At 45.1% G+C, this 11,791-nt stretch overlaps 2 protein-coding genes across 2 annotated transcripts; one reads left to right on the forward strand and one right to left on the reverse strand.

Moving 5' to 3' along the window:
* Positions 1-25: 25 nt before the first annotated feature.
* On the reverse strand, positions 26-4,372 carry polr2g (RNA polymerase II subunit G). Its single transcript, XM_058063753.2, has 8 exons — positions 4,220-4,372; positions 3,941-4,050; positions 2,433-2,592; positions 2,202-2,252; positions 2,059-2,124; positions 938-1,009; positions 802-835; positions 26-703 (listed from the first exon to the last, which is right to left on the reverse strand). Exons 1-8 carry the CDS (start codon positions 4,229-4,231, stop codon positions 690-692), a joined length of 519 nt encoding a protein of 172 aa, XP_057919736.1. The 5' UTR covers positions 4,232-4,372; the 3' UTR covers positions 26-689.
* Positions 4,373-4,744: 372 nt separating this feature from the next.
* LOC131110541 (uncharacterized) lies at positions 4,745-7,147 on the forward strand. The gene is made up of 5 exons (XM_058063752.2): positions 4,745-4,961; positions 5,026-5,193; positions 5,274-5,373; positions 6,307-6,437; positions 6,555-7,147. The coding sequence occupies exons 1-5, from the start codon at positions 4,914-4,916 to the stop codon at positions 6,831-6,833; spliced, it is 726 nt and encodes a 241-aa protein (XP_057919735.2). The 5' UTR covers positions 4,745-4,913; the 3' UTR covers positions 6,834-7,147.
* Positions 7,148-11,791: the final 4,644 nt, after the last annotated feature.

Genomic DNA, 11,791 nt, shown 5'->3' on the forward strand with positions numbered 1-11,791 from the left:
GCAGTCAAAGCACATTATATAAACCTATTGTCAAATGACTTTTATTACATGAAGAACAGACAGGAATTTCTTTAAATCGACCTTAAAGGAGGGGAAATGTACAAGAAACTATTCTATATTACTATTATATAAATTCTGGAGTTTCCCGGAGTAAACGGGAGCTCTGACAGGCATGTTATATACGGTCATTACAGCGACATGCACTAGTTATGTCAGCTAATCATAGCAATTTGGTAGAACAACATTGATCATATTTATTCATACACGTATGTAGGATCATTCATGATTGTGAACATTTTATTTTTCTGTGTACAATCTGTTGTTAAACCACGACTGGTCACATGTCCGCTGGTGGCAGGCGGTGGTTTGGTTTTAAAAAAATAAAGAAGTCTAAAATGAGCAAGTTAATACAAAGCCACCTAAGGAGCACAGACATAACGCGACCATTTTATTATGTTGAACGTCAGATACAACAATCAAACAATACAGTTGAAAAACATACCTGAAAACTATAAGTGAGTCATCACAGCGATCACATGGTATAGATGTCAAGTCACCAGAATTGCCCACGTAAAAAAAACAACACAAAAATGTAAATTTAAAAAAATGTAATAATTCGGTGAGGTGCAACCCACACTTCAAGACAGGCTAGTAAATGTACTTGTAGTAAATGTATCCTCCAAGGCTGATCAGCTCACAAGGCCTAGACAAGTAGACAGATCATTAGTATTAATTCAAAGTAATAGCAATAGGGAAAACGCATATTATTAGAAACTTAATGTGGAGTACAGTCATACTCACCGAGATAGTCATCCATGAGAGATCCAATAGCAAACTGGGGTGGGGGGGGGGGGGGGGGTAAAAATGTATATTGTACTGTAAGTCACACGCAAATACAACGCAAATGAAGTATGCCAATACACACAAAAGTACTTACAATGTCATTTTTGTCCACTCGAGTTCCCACAATCTTAAGCCTGATCTCATCATCTTGCTGGATTACAATGTCCTAAAAGGAAAAGAACTTTTATTCTTGCAGCCCGCAAGAGGAATACAATCACAACATGAAAAGAAAAAAACGGCAATCTAAAAAAGAAAAAGTGGCCATTTTACAAGAACAATGTAAGATTAGATCAGGAAAATTAACATAAACAAACAATATAGTGTATTAATAAAGAAAGATGTACTACTATCAGGAAGAATAGTGAAGTAATAATTTTTGGAAAGTTAGATTGGAGAAATAGTTATAACATAGGGATAAAGCATAATATTACCACAAGAAAAATTAAAAACCATCAAAAATGGTGAGACAAAACACAGAGTCAAGTCAAATAATTTTGCACCTACATCACAAAGCTGAGCTGCAGTTTTCTCTCTATATATGTATACATGATGAGCATACCTACACTAAATATCAAAGTGGACTTGCATCCTCTCATTTCCACTATGTGGCCCTCGTTGCAAAAGGTCTGGACACCCCGGGAGTCACGCTAAGCTGCTAGAGAGCTATTTACTCAACACTTCCCAACTTTTAATTTTTTTTTTCCTTTCCGTGTTGCTATGTGACATTAATGCACCCAGGAAGGCCGCTCTGCTAATGCTTAACGTGACCAAAATACTGTAAGTATTACTACCATGAATGTACCCGTTACTACATGTTGGAGCTTTTTGGAGGTGTTTTAATAGCGGCCTTTCTCGGTGGAATTCCATTCCATTACCTGTAGTCATCACCTGACACTTTTTATCTTCTTTTTATAACGTTAGCATGCACAGAAAAGAGAAAGACGTGTGTTCATGTCTCACATAAGGATTGTGGATGATGGGCAACACCCCCCCCCCCCTGCCCCCTCCCCCCAACATTGTGGTGATTTATGGTGTTTTGAGTTTGTAAGAGTGCAGAGTGCAGCTGGCGTGTATGTATACAAACACGGCTATGCCCATGCTGTGCTGCGCTCACCGTCCCTTTCCCTTTGTGGCGCTAGTCTTGTTTTCATGTTGCACATAAATGTGTGACTTTAGTTAGGAATTGTATCCCCCCCACCCCCCTTTCTCTCTTACCTCATCCACTGTCTTATAACACGGCGGGTTAGAGTTGGGATCAAACTCCATTTCTGAGGGGATGGACTGGAAACAGAGCTTGTTTAGCGTGGGACAGCGTTTATGCAAACTGAGTCTCACGTTTAGACTGAAAGCCGACTCACATGACGGGAGATGAAACAAGACATGGGTCCAATTTCTGTGAACAAACCAACCTGCAACACACACAAGAATTTTACACTTTAGCACCCTGATCACACAACAAAACCTGTTTCTGAACATGACCCACATGTGTCCGTGCACGACACCGCACAGCCAACACAGCTGGGATTCCCAACAAATGCCAACAAATAGATGAACTCATAGTAATGGTAGAAGACACTGACTGATCTGACCTTATTAACCTGAGTCACGACCGCATCCACCACTTCCCCTTTAAACGGCCGGAACACGATGGCCTTGTATTTGACTGGATACAAAACGAAACCTCTGCCCGGCTGCATCACACCTGCACCGATGTTGTCGATGGTGGTCACTGCGATGACAAAGCCATACCTGCAAGACAGGCAGAAACAAAGGGGGCCTTCAGGTCTGCACCGCATGGAAGGCAACCTGGCTGCAACCAGCGGAGCCGTGCCCCCCCCAGTGTACCGTGTGTGTGTGTTTGTGTGTTGACTTTTGTGGTTGAATTCTGTTGTGCAAGGAGGAAGGTGTCGTTCATTCAGTACGATGCATGGAATTCGCTATTTCTGCATTTGTTTGCCTCTGGTTTTTTTCCAATTGTTGCGCAAGATGGCAGTTAATGTCAACAATTGGTGGGAGGAGCGTCGCTGTCATGACGCTATTGCAACACTGCGCGTCTGCATGCGTTCGTGCGTGAGTCAGTTGAATGTGTGGATTATTTCTAACCTTTGCGTTTATTTCTGCTGTGCGGATTCGTCGCCGTCATGCCCAGCTGGACGTGGATTGGCTCAAGCACGAATTTTCTAATTTTGAGGTGTCAGAACACCGCAGGTGAGGGGCGAAAGATTTATAAAAAGACCTTTTTTTAACCCTCAAAATGAGAGCCCGCCCTCAGCCGTCTCTGTGTGGAGTTTGCATGTTCTCCCTGTGCATGCGTGGGTTTTCTCCGGGTACTCCGGTTTCCTCCCACATTGCAAAAACATGCTAGGTTAATTAGCAACTCCAAATTATGCATAGGTATGAATGTGAATGTGAATGGTTGTTTGTTTATGTGTGCCCTGTGATTGGCTGGCCACCAACCTCTGGCCCAAAAACAGCTGGGATAGGCTCCAGCACCAGCGACCCTCGTGAGGATAAGCAGTAGAAAATGAATGAATGAAAGCAAAACAATTTTAAGAATTGTATTATTAAAATATAGCAATGCTTCATATTATTTGAACATGCATCAAGTTACAATGGAATACATCCTATAAATTAATTCACACTTTTACATGTACAAGAAGTAGGAAGAAGCAAAGATGATTAAAGCCCCCTCACCTGTTAGGAAACTTTTACAATCTGTTACTGTTACATTTGTTCACTTACCTCCATATATATATAAATAAATATATGAATTGATATGCACATGTACTTTTTAAATGGAAAACCTGTTAATCATAAACCAAAATCCCCAAGCTATTTTCTTCAGTTGATATGACTGTTTCTTTTGCTGGTGTTCTTTTAACTGACAGTTGTTCCCAACATTTGATTGAGCCACTTGAGGGAAAACGAAACTAAAATGAATTCATTTAAAGTGATTGGCGGGCTGAGTGTAAAGGTATGTCCATCTAGCTAAAGTGTCCATTCTTAGTGTCCGAGACCCCCCACCCCCCTAAGACCACCCCAGGGGGACAGAACGGCAAGGAGGACACACATGAGGCGTTCACGTCCATCTACTCACTTCCCGGTGCAAGTCCCCTCCACCTCAGTGAACAGCTTCTGCTTGACGCTATTTAGAAGGTTGGGGCCAAAGTACCTCGGATGAAGTAAAATTTCATGTTCCAGAGATATCTGGGGACATGAAAAAGGCACATGATATGTGGATTTGGGGTTAATGTAGGTATTGTCCAACAATACACGTTGTGAGCGTACATTACAGCACTGAACGTTGGTGGCAACAAAGGGCCAACATTCAAACAAAAGCAAATCCAATTGGTAAAAGAGCATGAAAACAACTTACATGATAAAACATTCCCCTGCTCTGTGTGCTCAATCGGTTCTCGCTTAAAATATTACCGTGAAATAACTGAACTAAGTCTTTTTTTTCTACCAAAGTGCTCGTATGAAGCAATGCCAGTCTGAACTGGTGGACGTTGATCGGAGCAACTTCCGTTTTCCCTGCATTATGCCTTCCAGGGAGTGGAGTGTGAATGAATGGCGTGTTTAGTGTAACGTTAGGCGACGTGGAACGACACCACATCGTTAAATTAACAAACTAAATCATCACAAAACATGAACGATTGTATATCGCGCCACAATTATGTTATATTTTCTGTAAAGTGCTTTGTGTTTTGACAGAAACGACACCTAGCGGCGCGGAGGGAAATTAACCAGCGCCCTATTAGGGTGAGCTACTTCCTGAAATGCTGCCGTATTTTGCTACATGGTGCTGCAAAACGAGAAGCAGATGCACCGTAAAGCAACATAGGGCGGTATAATTCGTCGCATGAAATAGACGTCAGAGGGTCTCTGTGCGCTCTCGAGGCGTCCCCCCAATACTGTACTGCGATTGGATACTGAAAACGAAACTGCTCTGACCATACAGCCGGAGAGGCCGGTGTGAGATGACAAGAAGTAAACTACATTCTTGAATATAGTATCTTAAACGTTGGCCTACTTCTTCAACCATCCTGGCGCTACAAAAACAATATCTAATGGCGAGTGTCTTCGTTCGGAGGTTCTTTCTGGCGTCCACTCACCTTGTACGTTGTTCATTGGTTGTGGTGCGTTTGCGTGTCTGTTGTAACCGCGCACGGTTCCCGGCAGACGTCCCCGCGTTCGAGGGGCTTGGTCCCGGCCAAGCGGGTTGAGGAGACGGCGTGGGCCAGACTTTTCTCCAGCGACCCCCCGGAAACAATCAGCCGCTATCCGGTGCCTCACAAGAAAGACCTGCCGTACGACATCGTGGAGCTGATGGAGGAAGTGGAGTCCAAGGTAGGCGCACCAAGTCAGCCATTGTGCGAACGCGTAACAAAACAAAAACAAATGTGAGGTTGCGTCATGTTTGTTGACAGGGCGGCTTCCTTCCCAACGTGTTCAAAGTCCTCTCTCACAGACCTGCGGAGTTTCGAGCCTTCTTCTCCTACTACAATGAACTTATGAACAAGGAGACAGGTGGGTTGCATCTCTAGTCCAGGATGCAAAGGCATAGCACACAGATATAATAAAAATATATACATAAGTTAGGCTTTTCTTATATGTGAATCAGAGTACTGGAGATTTTACCCCGGACTGATCGCCAGCCAATCACAGGGCACATATAGACAAACAACCATTCACACTCACATTCATACCAATGGACAATTTGGAGTCGCTAATTAACCTAGCATGTTTTTGGAATGTGGGAGGAAACCGGAGTACCCGGAGAAAACCCACGCATGCACGGGGAGAACATGCAAACTCCACACAGAGATGGCCGAGGGTGGGGAAAGACAAAATAAGAAGCCAAAAGTTACCACTTCCACACAAAATAGGAGGAGACCTCATTCATTCATTCATTTTCTACCGCTTGTCCTCACGAGGGTCGCGGCGGGTGCTGGAGCCTATCCTAGCTGTCTTTGAGCGAGAGGCGGGCTCCACCCTGGACTGGTGGCCAGCCAATCACAGGGCACATATAGACAAACAACCATTCACACTCACATTCATACCTATGGACAATTTGGGTGGGATTGAACTCGGGTGTCCGCCGTGCAGCCCAAAGTCAGAATATGACAAACAAAACAAAATAGAGTTTGGGTTTTTTTGGGGGCAAATTAGGTTCCAGAAAAAGTTCCAATGTTACAAGAATAAGGTCCAAATATGATGGGAATAAAGTCAAAATTATGAGAAGAAAGTGGAAATAGCTGAAAAAAAACAACAGCAGCAGAAATGGACAAAAACTGCAGCCATTTTAGGAGAGTTCAGTCTAAATCTGAATCATGTAAAGGATGACGGAGAGCAGAATAAGGAAGTCAATGCACGGTGAGTGGATCTGCATTTTTCCAGCCTTGGACCGGATGGAATTCCCTGCCTGGAGTCAACCCCGCATGGCCTGTGTTGTCTTTGCAGGCAGACTAACCAAAGCGGATCGGGAGCTGATCGTGGTGGCCACCAGCATACACAACAAGTGTCTTTACTGCGTGGTGTCCCACGGCGCGCTGCACCGCATCTACTCCAAGAACCCCACGCTCTCAGACCAGGTACGGCACGCCGGTTGCTACTTCCCGCTCAGCTGCTTGTGTGTCGGGTTTGGCAAAATGAAACATGCTACGGCGTTCCGTGCAGACATCACAATATCCTCACGACGTCTGACCCAGGTCGTCATCAACTACGAGAACGCGGAGCTGCAACCCAGAGAGCGTGCCATGCTGGACTTCGCCATGGCCGTGTGCCGCGCCGACACCATCACCGAGCAGCACTTCCGGTCCCTAGAGGACGCGGGCTTTGACCGTGAGGACGCCTGGGACATCGCCGCCATCGCCGCCTTCTTCGCAATGTCGAACCGACTCGCCCACCTCACCGACATGCGGCCCAACCTGGAGTTTTATAAAATGGGGCGCGTACCGCGGGACAAGAGCAAGGACGGTGGCGAGTGACGTGATGGCCAAGATTTTATCACTCGGTGAAGCGAGGCCTTTGTTGTCCAAATGTCAATCAATGTTCAAATACTTAGTATATTTTACCTCCAATAGCGGAATATTTTAAATGATTATTTTATGTCATTAATAAAGTCATAGAAAGTTTGAAAGCTGTGCTGATTCTTCCTGTGGACACATGGAGGAACTATTTGCCAACACTAGAGGGCAGCAGAGTATCATACTGCAAAGTATATGTAAACAAACACAAATAAGCTCACCATGATACAGTACACTATTCTTAGGTGTAATATACCAACTTTACTGGTCTCATGAGCTCATTCAAAAGACATCACTATAAGTAAAATGTTCCATGCATACTAAACATTGTTAAAAATACACAAAGAAGAAAACCCAAACGGCTCCATGATGTCAACATTTCATGTCATCTTGACTCCCGGTGGAGTCTTTGCCTTTTTACACTGATGGCTAAATCAATAGGACTTTATCTTTGCTCTTTGTCTAGGCTGACATGAAGTCCAACGGGGCTTGATAAGGAGGAGATGGAAAGTGCTGAGGGTCAAAAGACAGGATGGAATCCATGCTGGAGGTTTTAGCCCTGACTCCTATGTTATGTAATTATCCATACCGTCATTGTGCATACAATAACAACAATAAACAAAATTTCCCGTTCGGAATTTGCAGGAGAGCACCAAACATGGGATGTTGAAAGGTGGAGAGCACCAAACATGGGACCTTGAAAGGTGGAGAGCACCAAACATGGGACCTTGAAAGGTGGAGAGCACCAAACATGTGACCTTGAAAGGTGGAGAGCACCAAACATGGGACCTTGAAAGGTGGAGAGCACCAAACATGGGACCTTGAAAGGTGGAGAGCACCAAACATGGGACCTTGAAAGGTGGAGAGCACCAAACATGTGACCTTGAAAGGTGGAGAGCACCAAACATGTGACCTTGAAAGGTGGAGAGCACCAAACATGGGATGTTGAAAGGTGGAGAGCACCAAACATGCAACCTTGAAAGGTGGAGAGCACCAAACATGTGACCTTGAAAGGTGGAGAGCACCAAACATGGGACGTTGAAAGGTGGAGAGCACCAAACATGGGACCTTGAAAGGTGGAGAGCACCAAACATGGGACCTTGAAAGGTGGAAGAACATTTTATTCTACTTTGACGGTCCTGATGGCTTCCAACATTACTGGCATGACAAGGAGATTCCAGCTGAGATGTTCTCCACACGGCACAGGGGGCGCCATCAACATCCTTTAATGGAACAATGGAGCTTCGCGTTGTGCAGGGGCGTCAAACGGCACATTCCCTCATAACTAATATTCGGTTAAGTGTATCTAAGCGACCGTTTGTGTTCCAAGGACTCCCCCATTAAGCGTGTTGGTGGCCAAGTGATGACGGATGCTGCCAAAGAGAACGTAAGGATGCAGGCCATCATGAGCAGCAGGAAGAACAAGCAAAGAAAAAGCCCTCATCGTCCAACAAGCGATCACCCTCAGTTCCTCCACACGGTCCCGAGCTCTCAGCGGAGAGGCGTTTGAGATTAGAGCCTTCCAGACTGATAATCTAAATGCACATTCACTCAGATTACTTCATCCCTGTGGATTAGGGGTCATGTGCCATCTCGTATTTGCGCCGACGGGAACGATTTAGGCGTGTACTATTTTGGTTTGCATCTGTTCTATTTGTGTCGTAGCATTGTGTGTTTGTTTGCCCTCATGGGAGTCCACGGCCTGATTTGCAGAGCGAGCGTACGCCGGGGCCGATGCCACGCGTGTCAAACACACGGTTGTGGTGTGTTGTTGTTTGGAATCATGGGAAGCGACCTCCACATTCCCGGCACGTTGGGATGATGTATGGATTGACTGGATTAGCGGAAACAATCTCAGGATGCTTTTTTTGCCCTTGAAAATTGGCAAGAACGCTTCTTGGCAAACGTTTGTTTCTCCTGTGTGCCCGGAATATGAACATTAATGCACGCTCTCCCGCTGAGTTATGACTTTGGAGAATTGACGTGTCTTCGTTTTTGCTGGAAAAATGTCAACAATTTCGGATACGCAGATGATACTATGCTGTGTTTGTGAACTTTCTTTAATATTCCCATATTTATTATTATTATTATATCCATAAAATAACATTTTCTCCAACCTAATGTTTCAAAAATTAAAATTTTGTTTCTCATATTACAACCTAAAATTTAAGTATTTTATTTCATATTTCAAGTGTGAATAAAATATATCTTTGTAAAATTAGGCTTTTAAAAAAAATGTCCATTCTTTATTCCCATAAAAATATTCAACTACCAGAAAGTAAATGTTTTAATTACAGACACTCCAGTAGATGTTGGTGATAGCAGATGATACTATGATTATACTATGATACTATGATGATACTATGATACTATGATGATACTATGTTGTTTGCTGAAAATGAAAATAAGCATTTTGGATAGCATCAACCGTTCAGGAGAAGGCTTAGAGTTAGCATTGTGTGTATTTTATTGTAAAGGGTTAGCCGCAAACCAACAGAGAACCTCTGAAGAACCTCCGATGTTCCATGGTCACACAATCAGACTCAAACTCAACTGCAAGAACGAAAACCGAAGGAAGGAAAAAAGCGGTAGACCAAGACGCACATGGAAATAAAACAACGCAAATTAGCAGCAAAACTACTAGCGAAGCATGACCTTTGACCTTCAGTGAGAAGATGGAGTCCAAAAAATGGAGCTGGTGACCAGACGACCTCCGTGCCAGACTCCCTTCTCCATCTTTGTCACCCCGTGAAGTTGACATCAGCGTCCCACCGATCTCAGCAGTCTGATCGTTTGACTCCATGAACACGCAATCTGCTCCTACGCGACCCCCCGCCGTGTTTATATCCACGGCAACCATGTTGGTGTTTATGAGCCGCGGCGTCCCGCGGCCTGGTTACGCCCCGCCACGCTTGGCGTCGTCAACATGTCAACCCCGCACAGCTTCCGTCTCGGCGGCTGACGCTCAAAACAACAAAAGTCAACGGCGTGTTTGCACGTTGTCAGCGTGTGCCGGCGTGGCCGGGAGGTGCGATCGCAGAGGAAGCTCATCCTCAGCGGGGGGTCCGCCATGCTCGTGACGTTTGGGGGAGACCCATCTGGTACCAAAACTTCTCTGTCACCTTTTAGTCCGACGATACGAGCGGAAGCGTATCTACGGTATATCAGGGACGGCATCGAGGTGGCGTGGCGACGACCCCGGAACGCTGCGGCTAAGAAGTATTTTCTCCTGAAAGGTCAGCCATCAGGAAAGTAAAAGCAGCACAACACAGGAAACACTACAAAATAAAGGCATGAAACAGGAACAGAGGCGTCATTATGGAAAATAAAGAAACTTCCGTAGCCGCCTTGACTGTGTGACGGATAGCCGCCATTGGATATACGCTCCAGCTTTTCCATAAGGAGCGTATCTCGGCAAGCGTGCACGACTGGAGATAGCCAACCAATCCATTCTGCCGAATCCTAGCCATCCCAAATTCCACAAGCTTCATCAAAAGGAATCATCATTTGGGGAGAGGAGCCTCGTCTCTCAGAGTGCTGCTCCCCTCCCCAGGGCCGCTCGTGTTAACAAACGTTCACTCCAACCAAAGATTCCCAATCGTGGTCTCGGAGCAACTTTTGCAGAACTTGTTTGAACACAAGAGGCCCAGTTTTTGGGAACCTGAGAAAGAACTCTGCAGCTCTTTCCATTTCCACCGTATAATGGACGACGCCAAGGGCGTCCGAAGGGCAACCAAGGTTGTCATTTGTTACAAGAAAAACTGCTGGAGCCTATCCCAGCTGACTTTGGGCGAGAGGTGGCGTCCACCCTGGACTGGTACGTCATATGACGAGGACTAATAACATCATTTCAGCCGCATCAAGTTGAAATATTCATATTAATATTAACAGAAATGGTTTAAATGTTATTTGCTTCAGGTTACAATTGAGTTGATCACATCATGAAAGAAAAAAATCCAATGCGACGGCAGGATGCACCATGAGCGCATGGTATCAACACAGAAGAGTTCACCAGATGGAAAATCCATGGGTGACATAAGAGTCAATCAGGTGATCTGAGGCTGAAAACATCAGCTTATGGAGGGGTCAGTGACAAAATACATGACAGAACATCACACACGTGTGTGCGGTGTTTGTTTACATGCGGCGCGGGACGCTTCACGAGATTGGTCAGATTCATTTCCATCAAGCTCCTCCTCCTACGACGAGGCGGGCTGTTGTCTCACATCCGCACAGGAAGCACTTCCTTGAAGCGTCACCAACGCCACGCAGCAGGCAAACATTCAGCAGTCTCATTTGGCCGTCCCAAGGCTCACATCCATTGTCCCGCCATTGTCCCGCCTACTTCCATACGGAGAACACAAGTTCCTTCTGACTACCATAGCTCCAGGAACAAAGTAGAACATCCATAGGTCATCAAATTTCACAAGGACATCCATCCATCCATTTTCTATACCGCTTATCCTCACTAGGGTATGCTGGAGCCTATCCCAGCTGTCTTGGGGAAGAGTCTTGGTGGCCAGCCAATCACAGGGCACATATAGACAAACAACCATTCACACTCACATTTATATCTATGGACAATTTGGAGTCGCTAATTAACCTAGCATGTTTTTGGAATGTGGGAACCCACGCATGCACCACGGGGAGAACATGCAAACTCCACACAGAGATGGCCGAGGGTGGGGAAAGACAAAATAAGAAGCCAAAAAGTTACCACTTCCACACAAAATAGGAGGAGACCTCATTCATTCTTTCATTTTCTTCTGCTTATCCTCCCCAGGGTCGCGGGGGTGCTGGAGCCTATCCCAGCTGTCTTTGGGCGAGATATAGACAATATAGACAAACAACCATTCACACTCACATTTATATCTATGGACAATTTGGAGTCGCTAATTAACCTAGCATGTTTTTGGAAT

This window comes from Doryrhamphus excisus, linkage group LG22, assembly GCF_037039965.1.
Source record: "Doryrhamphus excisus strain RoL-2023G ecotype Guam linkage group LG22, RoL_Dexc_Guam_v1.1, whole genome shotgun sequence".
NCBI classification, from domain to species: domain Eukaryota; kingdom Metazoa; phylum Chordata; class Actinopteri; order Syngnathiformes; family Syngnathidae; genus Doryrhamphus; species Doryrhamphus excisus.